The 18,437-nt window shown below is 25.1% G+C and overlaps 1 protein-coding gene across 1 annotated transcript in view; it reads left to right on the plus strand.

Annotated features, from left to right (window-relative positions):
* The window catches only part of Eph (Eph receptor tyrosine kinase), a 33,431-nt gene that overhangs the window by 7,230 nt on the left and 7,764 nt on the right, over positions 1-18,437 (plus strand). The window contains exons 2-10 of the mRNA XM_011496606.1: positions 1,222-1,301; positions 11,858-12,143; positions 13,092-13,628; positions 14,437-14,597; positions 15,092-15,356; positions 15,632-15,820; positions 15,913-16,024; positions 16,144-16,214; positions 16,739-16,756. Of these exons, the coding sequence (XP_011494908.1) occupies positions 1,222-1,301; positions 11,858-12,143; positions 13,092-13,628; positions 14,437-14,597; positions 15,092-15,356; positions 15,632-15,820; positions 15,913-16,024; positions 16,144-16,214; positions 16,739-16,756 (1,719 nt within the window). The remainder of the gene's footprint in view (positions 1-1,221; positions 1,302-11,857; positions 12,144-13,091; positions 13,629-14,436; positions 14,598-15,091; positions 15,357-15,631; positions 15,821-15,912; positions 16,025-16,143; positions 16,215-16,738; positions 16,757-18,437) is intronic.

Below are 18,437 nucleotides of genomic sequence, written 5' to 3' on the forward strand. Positions count from 1 at the left end.
TACCTATATATGCTGTGATCTGCAAATTTTAAGATTTGAAGCAATTATATTGATGGTACTAAAGCCTTCGGGAAACATCAACGTCTTTCCGGGAGTGCTAAAAAAACTGAAGAAACAGATTAAAAATTGTTTCGTCTAAAGCAACGGCAGTTGTTACTATTGAGTCCATATCCACAGCTTTCGTTCAGACATTACCGAGCCTACGCCAATTCCCTCATAGATGTTTTATATTACATAAACTTATTAAAAAGTGTTTTCTATAAATATTAAAAATGCTAAAAAATATAAACATATAAAAAGATTCAAAATGTTAAAAATGTTAAAAACAATTCAACAGAAAAAGCATATTGTTCAATATTGTTTAATGTTATCATCTGAATCAATGCTGATTACTTGACTCAATACAAAGTTGTCACCTAAGTCCACATAGAATATTTCTTTCATCATAAAAATAACGAAAATAAAGTTCTGTTGGTACACCTTAATTTTGGTCATAAAGATATATTGGGACGAGTTCGATACATCAACATATAATAAGATAACATTTGGAAGGCGACTGGTTAAATTACTTTCGCTAGTTATAGGAGGTAATATTAGCCGACTATATTGAAAAAATTATAAATTGATTGTTTAAAATTAATTCTTAATATTAAAAAAATTAACCTGAGTAACTAATTATAAAGAAAATACAATTTTATAAGACGTTAAAAATTTTATTTAATGCAAATGATTTGATATCCTGAGCTATTTTATTGTTTCAAAAATAATGATATTTATTAGTATAAATATAATAAATAATGTGGGTCTCATTCGATAATTAAAAAATTTCATTTTTACCAAATGAAATCTGATTTTGACAATACATTAAAAATAAATTTTTAAATTAAAATTTTATCTTAAATTACATTAATTTAATTACATTAGATACAATTTAATTTATTAGATTTTAATATTAATCTTATTTCTTTACATTTCAATGGTATAAAAAACATGTTTATCTTATTTATATAGTTATTTTTGCAAATAATTTTTGTGATAAATTATTATTTATGTTCTGTGAACAATGTTTATTTTATATTCAATTTTTATAAGAACTCTTAAAATTATTTGGTAATAAATAAGAATTTATGATATATTCCATTAAATAAAAACATTATCGTTATTTTCAATAATAGAAAAAATAATATATTCATCGGACTATATATGATGATTCTTTTATAGTTGTTCTCTTGGATACAACAACAGAAGGCAGTCTTAAATGGACAAAATTTCCTTTCGGAAAGCAAGCCAATACACCCGGTGTAAGTATTTATATTTTATATTTTAGATAATATTTATAACATTTTAAAAATAATAATTCATATTAACAGGTTTCCATTTTACTTATTTTTTATAAATCAATAATAAATACTTTAATATTCTGATATGCAACATCTTTAATTGCAACTTTTTTTTTTTTTTTATTATTTCTAAGGACAATTTGACCATAATCAGTGAATAATTGGAATTTGAATTATTTTATATATAAAATGATTGTTTAATAGATTATAGAATATTACAGAATTGTTCATAAATTCTATATATTCATTTTGTACTCTGAATTACTAATTGAATTGGAATGTGTTAGTTTCTATATATAGTGTAGTAGAATGTATACAAAAATTATTTAGTAAATTCAGAACAGGATTATTAATTTTTATTTGTAAATAAAAATGAAGTTAGATAATAAATATTAAATATATTAAATTTTGAAAATAATAGAATACCCTTTTTTAAATTAACTAAAAATTTGGATAATATTAATGACTAAATAATAGGTTAACTGTAGTGAAATAATGTTCAATTCATAGTTAATTCTATATTATATATAATGATATTTTTTAGTTTTCATTGTAATTTCATTGTAATTGAAATTATATTAATATTAATTTTTTTGTTTTTGGATATATTGAATAGAAGATAATGTCATAAATTGAGATTTTCAATGTCTTTATAACAAATATTAATATGCATTAAAATTGTGAATTGTCAAATTAATAATTTCATAATTTTTCAATATAATTATAATTGCTCGAAACGTTATAATAGATTGGGAAGTAACAATAGCTTTTTACAAATTCCTTTTTAAATATAAGTATATCGGTTTCAGGTTTAATATAATACATATTTACAGACATGTGTTTTTCACATTTAGTAAAGTTTTTCAACAATTATCGTATAATAAACAATAGATTCCAAATTAATTTTACGACAAGTATTATCATAATTAAGCTATAAATAGTATATTTTTAGTAAATTACTATATTAAACAATAATAATTAAGTATTACATAAGAGAATCACCTTGTAACATTATTCGTAAATAATGACTTTGTATAATATTGAATTCAATTTTTATATTGATAATGGTTAGTATTTTTCCACATTTAGTGGACATATGCTTTTATAAATACACTCATGAATTTATAAAGTTTTATAATTATACTTGATGATAACTTTGCGATATACTAGCGGTAATACTTACGTTTCCTATCATTTTATGATAAACAATTAGTCCAGATCATGAAGCCTGAAATAATATCGCAATAACGTTTCACATGTTTGCTCCTTCTCTCCCCCACCACCACGTTGAATAATAATGAGTGGAAGATCAAGGGTTATAGAAAACAGTGGTAAGGGTACGTCAAAGAATATTGTTGAGATTCTCGTCTGAGGTACAACCTATTTTAATTATGCCATCGAATAACGGTAATAAGTGGATATCTGATAGTACCGGGTAATGAGGAACGGGGTACTGGTAAGACCGGTTAGACAGGCGGTGAGTCGAAAAAAGATACGGCTTATGGGCCTTTATACCTGTGGCACAACTTTGCTGTCTTATAGGGTTTACTCCGTTGGCGGTGCGTATATAATGCTGCGAAAATGAGGTTGGTATTACAAATCGTTTATATACGTTCCCACTCATATGTTTGATTTATAAGTTTTTTGAGCCTGCAGTAAGTGATTTGTTCGCTTGCCTGTGTAAATTAGAAATGCTTATTTGTAAAAGATGCTCGTAAATACTTATACAATATACTATTATATAACATAATATAATATGTATCGTATATATTATTAATTATATTCTCAACTCGTTAGCATAATTAGATTAACAGTCATTATACAAATATATGTTTTTTAATTTGTTATTATACATTTCATACATGGCTTCATATGATCCATCGCGACAATTCCTATATACAGGATTTTCATAATATAAAATTATTTATGGCTATTTATTGATCATAAAATCATTATTTTCCTTTATAAATAATATATAACCTTTGAAATCAAGACAGCAAATTTTATTCGTAACAGGGGTTACATCAATATTTTTTACTATTATAAAATGTTTTGATATATACGAATTATGTTATTTATATAAGGTCTATCAATCTTCTTATCAATCTAAAATTCTTTCACTTGCAATCAGTATTTTCATTAGTTTATTTTAAAGTTTATATTTGACATGCATTTGTATATAGATAAGTTTGCATAGAATTCACATGAATTATAACTTACAAAAATACTCTTATTAATTATACGACAAGTGGTGATTGAATCTATTATAAATTTGATGAAATCTTTTTTATTTATTCTATTATGAATTATCAATATAATATTACTTATACTAATATATCAGGTCAGTGGTACAATAACTAATCTTTTTTGTGTATCTATTGTATTATTTTATTTATTCTTGATATTTTATTATTGCTTTGATTTCAGCGATAGTTTTAATATATAACAAGAAATTTATTTATTGTTGCACTTATATTTGTCATATTTAATACGTTTTTTATTATAATAATTTTCTTTATATTCTTAAATGGTGAATTGTTATAGGTCTAAAGTTCCCAACGTTGAAGCTCTATTTATAGTTATCTTTTTTCTTTTTATTCTTTACATTTAATTCTTGATACAAGCAATGCTATTAGGTGAGTATTTGTTCATATTTTATCCACGTATAATGCATAACTTATTTTAATATAAAATTGAAATCTTATTTTAATTTCTTTATCACATGTCATAATATTTTTATTTAAATTAAATTGTGAAAATTTTTTGTTGAATATTGTTCGAACTTACAGTCACCCGGAGGTCGAGAGACCAAGATGATTGGATTAGACCGTACCCACCATTTTACTGATGGCATAGTGTGAGAATGAATGCGAGGGTAATGCTTCAATTCAGTAATCAACACAATTGGTTTTTGTGACATTTATTTCGTTTTGAGTTATAAACATGTAAATGCAATTCATCTTTGTTAGGGAGAATCGTTGAGACTGTACCACTCCTTGTTGGTAATTGCGTGGAATTAAGCGGACACTGCAAGTCGATGATGGAGGTTATAGATTTCCAGTTCCTCTAGTTGTAGTGTGCTTGCTGGACAGCAATAGAAGACCTCATTATGACGCAAAAGACCACTAAAGGGACTGCATAACTGTCCATCAACTAACGCAGGCTCACTCAGCGTACAAGAAAACACTGTGTTTTCTGCGTTATTTGATGGACAGTTATGCAGTCCCTTTAGTGGTCTTTTGCGCCATAATGAGGTCTGCTATTGGTTCAACCTCATCTTCTACTCATGATGTGTTGGCACAGAGTTGATCCAAGTAGGATTGATCGTACAATCACGTTTAGCTTGTCGTGTGCAGCTTGTCGTGTGTAGCTTGTACGTGGTTTTAGCTTCTGAGGTCTTCTATTTTCGAATTACAGGAATGATTATTGTTGATAAAGTTATAGATGGATCCTTGTTACTCTTTGGTGATTGGAACGTGGCTTAGTGGTGCCGTTGATATGCCTTTGATAATAGGTTGCTTTGATAATTTGATAATAGGGTTTTAAAGCTCTCGCAACTTCTTCGAGTACCACATAGGGAAGCTATGACTGCGTCGTGCCCTTAGGCACAAGCGGCTTTTAATTACAGGTTAGGCTCAACACAGTGTGGAATTAGAGCGGGGATGCAGACTTCTCGCGTCGCGCGGACACTACAAGGCGTAAATCTTTGATACTACTTGTATAGAGCCACGTATGGTGCTTTTGGTACGAGTCTCCTCTTGATGTTAATATATTTGAATTAATACCTTAGCGGATCCATCGCAGTAGGCATTTGCAGAATTACATACAGAAAACGCAATACCTTATCCGTAGTATGAAAGGGAAGATTCGTCTTGCAGGAGGCGTATGGCGAAAGCACAGAGCCTCCTCCGGAGTATGAAGAGGAAGACAGTAGTTAGCACTACTCTTCGTGATTGACTCAACAAAATGCCCTTGTAGCTGGTGTACCTTCGTACGGCTTTAGCCGTTCGCGAGAGCTTTGCGATCGTATAGTGCCTATCGCGGCTGGTGCATTCGCAATGAGTGCCGTACGAGGCTGGCGCGTACGTGCTTTCAATATTTGGTTTCTCCTTCGATAAATTCACAGAAATTCGTTGTCTTACCTAATTCTGCCATGAGTGCGTTGGTGGTGCACTTCTTATTAAATTCACTCTTGTAATGTAATCAGCACTCTAGACTGCTTAACTATGGCGCACTTAAATGGTTATAAATGATTGTGGTTTCACTGTTGGCTTACTAGTTTATTATTGTAGAGTCTGGCAAAATTATGGGCGCATATACTGTAAAATTGACTGACTGGTATAAGGCGGAATTTAGTTGCTGTGCAGAGTAATAATTGAAAACTGATTGATTGAGTAACTTACAGTGAGCCTACAAGCCTGTTGAATACGCGTACGAAACTGATGGCTTTGTCGCTCCGCGTCGGCTCTGATGAGATGTATTGACTATTCCATGGCGGTCCTGCTAAGACAGACCGTGATCCGTGCCATGGCGTCTTCACTGAGAAAATTATACCAAGAAAGCGAGCTTGTCGCGTGTACGCAAGAAAAGGCTTTAATATCATCGAGAAATTTCGGAGTCAATGTTTAAGATTTTGCGAGCTATAACGATTACAAATTTCAGAGAATTAAATTTCTTGTAAAATGCTCCAATCCTGAACAAATATATATATATATATATATGGTATACTTTAAATTTTAATCGACTTATGCATATATAATTGTCATTTAATGATCAATACTACATTAAATGTAACATTATACTATAAAATTATATATAAAATATAAAAGAATAGAAGTATAATAATAATATCTTTTAATATCGTTTAAAGCTTGTTATATGTTTTTATCGATTTTAATATTCGTTAATTAAAAAGCTGTAATAATATAGATAAAGCTCCTAACAATAAACCATGAAGTATATTTTTAAATTATATGAGTATTATGTGATAGAATAGTGGCTCCTTTAAATAATACTTGCATGAAAGCTTTTTTCTGGTGTTATTTTTACGGGAAGAACGTCTTATCCGACAATATATTCCTTCTTTACGCTAATGTAAATTTTATTGTACATTTTCATTTTTTTTATCTTATATATTTTATTCATGTAGATAAAAGTGAAGTTATTTTAAATCAATATATTTAATAAATCAATAATAATGAATAAATAATTAATCGCGCATTGAAGTAGAATATATCTAAATAAATTTGATTTTAATTTGCTCGTCAAAGATTTAGGATCTATTTTTATTTAAATTTCTTTTGCTATAGTTTATTGATTTATTTAATCAATAGTCGATATTAAGATGAATTTAGAATGACGAATTGTTATATTTGTAAGAACTATATATAGGAAGCATAACAAGAACAACTTTGAATGAGCTGATATTTCGTAAACATATTGCTAAATGTATTTCGAAGGGAAATATTTATGTTATATATTACAGAAGTCAGTATGTTTAAAGCATTTTACTTAAATTTCTCAAAATACAATAAATATGACAATCTCTGTCTTATTCCCATTGGCTACTAGATTATCTTATTTTATTGTAGTCTTTAATCCTTTTAACTATCGCTTAATTTATACGTTATCAATTCATAGTTATATGGTTAATGTCAGAAAGACTGTTATGTAAGTATACTTGACACTTAGGTTAATTTATGTTTGGCAATAGATAGCTATAATAATTAAAATATAGCATTGAGATTTAAAATAAAATTAGAATTTGAATAAAATCTGTACATTTTATGCGAATGAGAATTATGTATGTTGATTATTAATGGATCAGTTTTGTTAAAATTGTTTCCTATCTTTAAACTATCATATATTTTTTATTCTATATGTTTTGTTAATATTTTATGCGATATTAAAGTTATATTTAGTAAAAACAAGTTAAGTAGAATGTCTCCAAACAAATTCTGTAAAGTTGCTTACATGGTTGTTGTTATTTTTAGAGTTGATTTTGAAAAGTCTAGTTTAAAAAAACCTTTAAAATTTTAATATATGTTCAAGTAAGTAAAATTGAGTGTATATGTAAAGATAAATGCTAAAAAAAATAATTTATAAAAATAATTATAAAACAAAGTATATAATTAGATTAAAATTATGCTAATTACAAGATTGTTCAATATATAAAATAAATTTAATCTATATAAGAAACAGAGTAAAAATTTGCCTTGATATAAAATAAATGTCTTATTTCGTTACTATCAAATCGTTACACAACTGAATAAATAATTTGGTACTTATTTAAAAAACCATAATTTAATCATTTATAGTTAAAATGGAGTAACAAGGAATTGTACAAATATATAACTCACTTGTATATCTTAATAGAATGATGTTAAGGAATCTCTTAGCAATTGACAATTTCAAAAATTATAAACAGTATACAAGTTAAAAAAAAGAATAATGTACATTCAATACGTACAATTATACTAATCTTAAAATACATTAATCGGTGTGTACATGTGTGTCCGCTCACGGGCTTGTGTGATATAATATACTAATTGTTTACTAGTAACTAGAACTAGAAAATATAATTTGTAATTTTGAGAATTGTGGAACAAATTTTTAAGATGTTTATAAATATCACAAACTAATAAAAATAATCATAAATTAATAACTTTTTGATAGAAAATATTTATTATTTTGGATTTAATTGGCATTGAATTGGATGAAAAAAATTCATTTCTATTTAGACTATTTTATTTTAAATTATATCTGTTCATATTTAATAATAGATTATTTTTATACCTTGTTCCCCTTTTAATTACAGGTTTCTTGTATATAATTCCTTTAATCTATGTATTTTATTAGTTCTTCATTGTAAGAAAATACTGTTTCCATAAAGAGTATTTTATGGAACAAATAAAAAATTATGTCAAACAGTAATAATTAGAAATCCTGTATAAAAGAATACAAGTAGACGTAAAAGAGAAAGAAGGCTAGTATTATACCTACTCTTGTATTACAAATAATGTGGACTGTAATATTCCAGATACTTTGAAAAAGATGAAAAGAGTATTAATAGATTTATAAATGTATAAAAGAAAAGTATTAAAGAATTTGAAATATTGAACACATAAATTATGATATAAAAATTTTAGAGTGGTGGTAATAATTTACGGAAAGACAGGTAATTACGACTGACAGGCAATACGGTGCTTGTTTTTATTCTTTTTTGTATTGTCCTAATTCATATTATCATTTTTTTTTGTTTTTTGATATAATATTTTTTGATAATTACATGTATTATGACACTGGTGATTTAAGCAAAATCAATGTTCTTTCTCTCCCCCTCTCAGGATCTACTTATATATATATAAAGAAATAATAATATAAAGAAAATAAAGTTTTTGTTAAAAAAATTGGACAAGATGAAAATAAAATTTCAGTTACAATTTTGAAACAAGGCCAAGAAAAATCAAGTAACGCCTAATTACTAGAAACATTTCGACATAAATAAAAAAGCTTAAGAGGAGAACCATTATTATTCTATATGAACTCCTCCTTTGATAACATATAAAACATTAAATCAAACACTTTAAATAAGTAGACTAAGTTAAAAATATGCCCGTGTTATAAAAATACACTAGGAAAGATATGTCTTATATGTTATCCAACGGGGAGTTCATATAGAATAATAATTAATAATTAATAATTAATGAATAATGTTTAGACTGATATATATGAGTTATGAGACTATGTGACAGAATATGTGAACATTTATATTTATAATTTTTTTTTATCTAAATTGAATCGATATTAAAGGTTATTCAACAGTATTAAGTTTTAAATTCTTATTAGAAAATATTGTCATAGTATCGAATATACGTTAATTACATGTTGACATTCTTCAAAATACTGATACAAAAAATTATTTTACACGTAATCAACAAAATGTATTATCAACTTGTAGTTTTCCCCCTTGCTATACATCTATTCTTTTGAAAATGTTATAAAATCATATCGATTAACATTGAATGTATTAATATTATTATACTCCTAATAAATAAATTTTTTATTAATTAATTATATTTTTATATTATTTTATTTAAAGTTAAAATAAATTAAATAAATAATAATAAAGTTGCAGTTTGTTAATCAAGGTATTTATAGTTTGTTCGTATCTCCATTTTTCAAACGTATTGTATTTGAATATGACCCAAGTAATTTGAAGTGAAAAGAGTGAAAATTATAGATCATTTTTTCATAAAAGACTATGTTATCAAAATTATGATTCTATAATAGGTGTTTCTATATTAAGAATTTTTATAATATATTAAAATGAAGAAAAGCTTAAAGACGTAAAACTAGTGAGATATGTACATCGAATTCATAAATTTATAAATAAATTTCATTTTCTTTTCGATAGTTATGATTTTTCTATGAAATTTTTTCCTATTAATCATTTATTTATTAATAATAAATACGACACTTTATAATGATTATTAATTATTATTTAATTATATTTTTTCATATTTTTGTGCTTTTAATGTTATTTGCTTTTTAAAATTATTTTATTGTCGTTGAATAAATTTCGAAGTATATATTAAAAAATCAGATATTTTTATTAATATTATTTTTCTATACTATAAAAGCCAAATATTTTAAAGAATATTTTAACTAATTTTTTATAATATTCTGAATAAAATAATTTTTTAGAATTAATATTTTATAATAAATGTAAAAATTAGAATATTTTTACAATGCAAAATTTTATCTTTTAGAAACTTAAAATAATTTGGCAATGGTTGTGAACTTTTTATTACGTGGTATACAGTAATGCATTTATTACATTTGATATTATTACTACAATATAAGATAAGAAAGTTTATTTTCATCATACATTCAGCGAATTTTATCCTTCTGTAATGTGATGTATGTATTTTATAATATATTTTTTAGTTTTTCTCTCGATTTTTCACGAAATTTAGAATTTAAACTTTATTTAGAATTAAGAGTTTATTCACTTAATTTAAAATTCTTTTTAAAAATTATGTTGATATATGGTACATAGTAACTCTTTAAGATGATATCTATTTAGAATATATTTTTGAAGAATTTTTTTATTATCTATCATTATATTAATAATACTTCGGTTTTTATTATATATTTGTGTAAAATATATTAGGATTGTAAATTTTATGCTACGAGTAAGGTGCAGATAAAAATAAATCGTGTTACGATTTATGTTCTTATCAGTGTGCAGTATATTTTTGTATGACAAATACAGTAATCTCCCATATGTACCAAAGATGTAAGCTAATTAGTATGTAATAAATGGATTATCGGAAAATTCAAACTATCCAGGAAAAATTTTGTTTTGAAGTTTCGGAATATTTAGATAATTATATTTATATTGACCAAGTCGATTCTGTTACCTTGTTTATAGTAATATTATGCAGTAAAATAAGCTATTGTGTGGACATTAACACACTGAAAAAGTTTCATTATATGCTGATATACATTTAGATTATAGTCTAACCCCATTTATATATTTACATAGTAGTACGTAACTTTAAGAAAATAAAAGCAACAACATTTAAATACACCGATTTTACATTTGTAGTACAAAAGTGATCATGGTGTATTTTAGATTAGATTTTATAAATTCATTTAGGTGAAATTATGTAGAGTAAGATTAATATTTTAAAGTGAATATAAAACAAGGTAAGAAAAAGATAAGATAATTTGATGGATAATCTGTAGAAATATACTGTTCTTACAAACTAATTAATAGCGTATCAATATTTAGATTTCCGAATAAAATTTTTGAAGATAAAAAATTTCCAAATACATTTTTGAGTGTGGATGAACTTTTCAAAAATTTGTGGTTTTGTGTCCCACAGTTTCACTTTTCATGTGTTTGGAAATTTTAATTCCAAAAGATTAAAAATTAGCTCTTAAATATATTATAATTATACTCAATGATTCCTTTTACATTCAACTCAATGAATGCCAGATAATAATAGATAATAACATAATAATAATAAAATTCAAGTTTTATATTTTGGATTAATGTGAACATTCTTTTAACAATCTTAGTTACATTTATCATACATGTAAATGTTATATAGATTAGTTTTAATTTAATCTAATCAATTAAATACTATTCTTCACATATTATTATTCTATGTAACATTATAAATTTTATTGAATAACTATATGTTATTTAATTATAATAACTCTATTTTGAATAGGAAATATATATTATAAATATTGCAACAAGTTACGCGCACATGTTATTTATGTTTAAAAGATATTATGTTATTTTGATTTTAGATGTTATTCTAAAATATATTTCTATGTTTATTGTTAATTATGAAAATACTTAATGAATAATAGCTTAGTGAAAATTTTTAAGAACATTATTTAATATATTTGAAGTGTTAAAATTTGTTGTGTTAAAATAATTAAACATTTTGTAATATACTATTGTGTATCAAATGTTATACTTATATTTACTATTTCAGTGGGTTGAAGAGTCATTTACAAATTTTGACAAAGGCATCAATTGGAGGAGTTACGTTGTTTGTGATGTGGCATACAATAATGTTAATAATTGGCTATGGACACCCTTTATCGAACGAGGTCCAGCCAATCGAATGTATATAGAAATCAAATTCACAGTAAGAGATTGTTCGTTGTTTCCTGGAAATGCACTTAGTTGCAAAGAGACCTTCAGTCTTCTTTATTACGAATTCGATGCCGCAACAAAGGAACCACCGCCTTGGGAACCAGATAGCTATAAGCTTATAGGTTTGTAAATTTTCTTTTATTTTTTTTGCATTATCCTTTACCACTGTTCTTGATTTCATTATACATCACATCTTGCACGTCATGCAAAAGTACTATTATATCATTTTTTAAATATAAATATAGTCATTATCAAAAAGTTTTATAATCAATTATTATTATTATTAAGTACGATATAAATGATGTACAGAAGAGATTTAATTATTTTATATTTATTAAAAAAAGGACTTTTATTAAGAAATTTTTCTATTATAATTATTATAATTTATAATTCATACTATTATAAATTTTCTAATTAACATGTAGAAATAGTTTTATTAGTTGATAAAGTTTAAATGATTGTATTATCTAAAGTAATATTTAAATTAATTTAAATATAAAAATTATTTCAAATTTTTTCATATTTGACTAAAGCAAATAAAGATTTAACAATGGATGTAACAATATATCTATACTGATATATAAAAAATAAAAAAAATGAAAACTGGAAAATATGAAAATTAATCTACAACTTCTTAGAGATTCTATTTAAATTATAATCGAAATTCGTATTTTACGATTTATAATGTATAATTTGAAATGTATATAAATGTTTATAAATATTATATATACAAAGTGTAATATAAAATATAATTATGTTATTAACTAGTTTTCTGTTAAATGAAAAATTACAGTTATTATTTGATCCACTTCCAGTTTTTATTGTATAGCAATGTTATAAAATTTTTTAAAAATCATATTATTAATATAATTTAATTCATATTTATATATCATATACATAATTCAAGTAGTTTTATATATTATGAGAAGTTACAGTATACAATGAGAATAAATGCAAAATTTGATAATAATACAATACCATTGCTCACAAAAAAGCTTATTACTTGTGACAATAGAGCCTTAAAATTAATTATTTTTCATTAAGATTAAAAAAATTTTTCTATAATTCAGGTCGAATAGCGGCGAATGAGGGTCGTTTTAATAGCAATACTGAAGTGATAATAAATACGGAAGTAAAGTCAGTTCCAGTGACAAAGAAGGGTGTCTATTTTGCGTTTCGCGATCAGGGTGCTTGCATTTCGTTACTGGCTATCAAAGTATATTACATCAGCTGTCCTGAGATATCAGTAAATTTTGCTCATTTCCCGGCGACACCAACGGGTCGAGAAGTCGCCCTAATCGAGCAGACTCTTGGTACGTGCGTAGTCAATGCTATAAAGATCGAGCAACCAACATACCTTTGTAAGGGCGATGGTAAATGGTATCTTGCTAATGGCGGTTGTCACTGTAAGCCTGGTTATCAAGCCGATGTTTTTAAACAAGAGTGCAATGAATGTCCCATCGGTAAATTCAAACACGAGGCCGGTGAACATGTCTGCGAACTTTGTCCTGCGCACAGCAAGGCACCAGATTACGCTTTTACGGAATGCAGGTGCGATTCTGGATATTATAGACCAAGCAAGGATCCTAAAAAGACACCCTGCACTCGTATGTATAACTTATTTTTTATTCTAATATTACCATTGATAAATTCTTGTTAGTTTATCAGTTTACTTTTACACTACAAATCATTTTGTCTTGCTAGTTTTTTAAACGTGTAAATTTATTAACATAATTAAATTTTTGTTTCTTCACTTGTCACGAAGAATATTTACTAATTATAAAGTATACATTTGTAAAAAATTAAAAAATCACAAAGCAATATTTTTATATAATTTTTTAGATCTCTTTAACTTTATATTTTTCCGTATTTTCAGAAATAAAATCTATTATATAAAATTATATTTTAAATTATCACTTTATATAAAAAGCAGAAAACACTATATTGATAAATTAATAAATAAATTCTTTATTATATAATATATTTTGTAAAAATAAATTAAATTATTTCTTCTATGTATAGAAGCATCGCATATAGTATATAGTATAATTGGAATTATATTATTTTTATGCAAAATATAGTGTACATATTTTATGAAAATATATACATTTTTATGAAATTAACGCATAACTTCATATGTAACTTAAAATATTTGTTACTCGTTTTAATAAATTACTAATAAATTTGCATAAATCATTTTTTAGTCAGTATATTTATAATTAATCACGAAAATTTAGAAAAAAATAATTGAAGAATTAGAAAATACAATTTGTCTTAAAAATGAAGTTAGCAAAAATATCATTGTGATAATTATGTTTTACTTGATTTGCGTTTTCATTTAGAATAAAAATACAGAAAGTACTGTTGAAGTTACTTGATAATTTTGAGTGATACTAGTTATGTTTTTTGCTGCAGAACCACCTTCAGCACCACAAAACCTTACAGTTAATTTTGTTGATCAGTCAACTGTAATTTTATCTTGGAATGCTCCACATATATTAGGTGGTCGAGTAGATACGACGTACAGAGTGGTCTGTGATGCTTGCAGTTCTGGAGTTAAGTACATTCCTAACACTGTAAGTTGACTGATTAATTAAAGTACTATTTGTTTTACATTCTTATTCTTAAATATTATTTAATATAGCATCTAATTGCACATAATTTATCTATTTAACAGAATCTAAAAATATCTAATAAATAAGTCTTTATAATAGCAATATAATAATATAATTAGTATTTAATAGTAATCCAATAACATTGATTTAATAAAAGAAAATAGTTTACCGCCATGTAAACACATAATGAAGTAAATTTCATTAAATGGTTGGTATTTTACCAAAGTATACGGTTAAATTAGCAATTATATTCTACTGATATTATTTTAATATATATAAAATATTAAATAATATTAAAATTAACTCATGTATACCAATTTTCAGATTTAAATAAATATATTGATATAACCGTTTTCTTATTAAATATTTTTTAAGTTATAAAAAGTTATTAAAATAAGTAAATTAATAGTTGTAAAGCACAAAATATAAATATAAAATAATTTTTTTGATTACAGGAAATTTTTAACGATACCAAGATTACGATTACTGGATTAAATGCTGTAACAACTTACCGTTTCCAAGTATTTGCGGAAAATGGAGTTTCACCCTTAGTTGGTAGGTCCGAATACGTCGATATAACGGTGACAACAGAAGCAAGTGTGCCGAGTCTTGTTAGTAACGTTAGAATTACCAGCGTCAAAAGTTCTGAACTGAGTATTAGTTGGGATGCACCGATAAATGATATTGGCGGTGATAGTGACCTTGTTGAAAGATACGAAGGTAAGTATTTTAATTACATATGAAAGGCTTAGAAAAAACGTAACATTTAAAAAATTACTATTATAGAACGTAAAAGAACTGTTTTAAAAATTAATAATTGATTATAATCAATATACATTCGATTTATGTTATAATTTTATATTAGTTACAAACATTTAAAAAAATATATTTAAACATAATAATACTAAATTAGTTTAAAATAAAACAGGCTTTTATTTTCGTATCGAGTTCGAAACGTATGATCGATTTAATGTAAAATTAATTAAAAATTTCAGTCAGATGCTATTCTCGATTTGAGGATGCAACCAATGCGACTGTGATTCAAACATCCGATCTCTCATCAACATTCAAGGGTTTGAAACCTGCAACAGACTATGCAATACAGGTACGCGCAAAAACTACGCGTGGCTGGGGCGAGTATACACCCATTGTTTACAAAAAGACTTCTCACGCAATGGGACTAGGTAAGCCAATGAATTACTATAATTTATTTTAAATAAATATAAGCAACTTAAATCTTTGAAAATTAATTTGTATTCAATGTTTCTATTTACAGATTATGTCGGCGAAGATGATAACATGCAAGTTCGAATTATTGCTGGAGCAGTAGTGGCAGTGGTTGTTCTATTAGTAATAATAATTATTATGACAGTACTCTTTTTAAAAAGGTAATATCTCTTTTAATAGCTAAATAAATTTTTTTAAATAATTTCCAAATTGAATTTTTAAATATAAATAACACATATTAAAAAAAAATACTCTTTTTGATAATGCTTTTTCGATGTAGCAGGGCCTCGGATGAATGTAATAAGAAACAACCAAGCGACTGTGACACTTTGGAATATCGAAACGGAGAAGGTACCTTAAATATTATTCAGATCGTTCTTCGTGTTTTATTTATTATTTTTTTATTATGTAATATTCACAATCCCCAGACAATATAATTTTCACTCATAGTTGTTTCATTATCACATGTCTTGCAAAACTTTATTAAAATTATTTTTAGCTTTTAGCAAATGAAATATAAATTTTAGATTTAAATTTTATACGGATTTTTTGTAACTCAATTAATTTAATAATAAAATTCCATATTTTTTAAGTTGTATTACATAAATTTTTATTATGAAAAAAAAGGAATAAATTAAGGAATTGTAGACCCCTAGTCAATGATAACCAAAATAACATCTTAAAAGTTTGCTTCTTATATTTGTTTAATAAAAAAATCTCTGATTTTATCCTGCAGCTTAAGCATCAGTATCCAACTAAATTCTTTCGATTCTTTCTTTTCATGTGCGAATTCCCTGAACTCTCGAACCTGCCTCCATGAACAAAATCCAATTAAAATCCAATGATTCAATGTACACAATCGCCTGCTACTACAGGACTAGTTGTGACCTACAGTAAGTCTTCTTCCAACACCTAATTTTGACTTTCCATGATTCTCTATTAAATTTAGCCAATGTTAGTACTCCTATAGATAAAACTATAATGTGTTATAGTTAGTTTGTTTGCATGCATGCATCCATACATGTATTATACCTATATTGTACACAGTTATATAAGTAAAAATTTGTTTTTAATGTTCCATTTTATATTAATATAATATGTAAGATAAATAAAACTCTTGTGTATATTTATCAAATAAAATGTATGTCAACCATGGTTGTTATAATATGAATAATTATAATTTATCTATTGGATAATTATATTTGGATAATTATAATCGATAATTATATTTTATATGCATGAGTACATCATTTTTTCAAAACATTGATAATTAAAAAATTAACAAAATTTTCAATTCAGTATTATAACATTTTATTTTAATTATTTTAATTTTATATTCAAATTCGTATCAACATCTTATTACTTAATATTTTTACGTTGCATTTTGTGCAATTTGCTGTCGTGTCATTTTACATCATTTACATTAGATAAAATTGGTTTATATTTAGTATTATTTGACAATTAGTTTATTGTTTGTTATGTTATATCATATACTGCAGAATAAATAGTGAAATTTTAGCAAATCATAATTGAGTCAGTAACTAAAATAAGTTTTTGTGTAAGTTTTACATACTCCATTAGTTATTATTTTCAATTTACAGGAAAAATATAGTCATAATGAACATTTACATCAATGTATTCAAATAATTAAATTTTATGGTTCTACGATTTGCTTATATATCTGTGTGTGTAAATGACAACCTATTTGTAAGAATAATGAGTGATATTCGAATTCTGGAGAAACATGTATCTGATTCCTTGTACATTTGACTATTTTATAAAATCCCTGCTTGATCGTTTGTTAATCTTATTTTCACTTTTTTCTGTGCATAATAAACGTGCTTTATTTATTATTTAGCTTAAGTGTAGAATAACGCATTTGGTATTTATGTATATTTATTTTTTCTAACAATTTACACAATTTCATCATTAAAACCAATGTGTATGGATTTTAAAGTCATATATTTGTATGTTAAATTTGTATTTTTTAATGTAAAACTTTATCAACAAAGTTTTTAATGTTTATTATCAAAGTTGTTGTTATTTATTTTATTCACTATTAATTTAAATTATTATCAATACCAAATTATATATATGGAAAACTTGTTATTTTAAAGTTGAGTAATGTTCTTGCAATTTGTCATCGTATTTATATACTTTAGAAAATTAAAACAAAATATTTAATGCTTAATGGTTGTAAAATTTTATACATTTTTAATTATTTATATAATTTTAATAATTATTTATTTACTATATAAAATATATATAAAAATAGATTATTTATTTATACTAGTTTATAATACAATACATATAAAATAAATAATTCATTAAGTTTCCATAATTGAAATACAATTATTAATTGACCATTATTATTAATTAACATTTAATAATTTTAAAATTTAACGATTGTTCCATTAATATTAATATTAATACAATAATTGTTGAATATTAATTAGTTTTATTTGATTTTAGTTCATCACTTCAAAATGATTGTGCTTTACTGATTAAGAATTTTGCATGTATATATTAAAAAGAAATGAAAAATTAAAATCTGTTATAAAAAGATATTCTTAA

Source organism: Ceratosolen solmsi, unplaced genomic scaffold (assembly GCF_000503995.2).
Source record: "Ceratosolen solmsi marchali unplaced genomic scaffold, CerSol_1.0 scaffold29, whole genome shotgun sequence".
Lineage (NCBI taxonomy): Eukaryota > Metazoa > Arthropoda > Insecta > Hymenoptera > Agaonidae > Ceratosolen > Ceratosolen solmsi.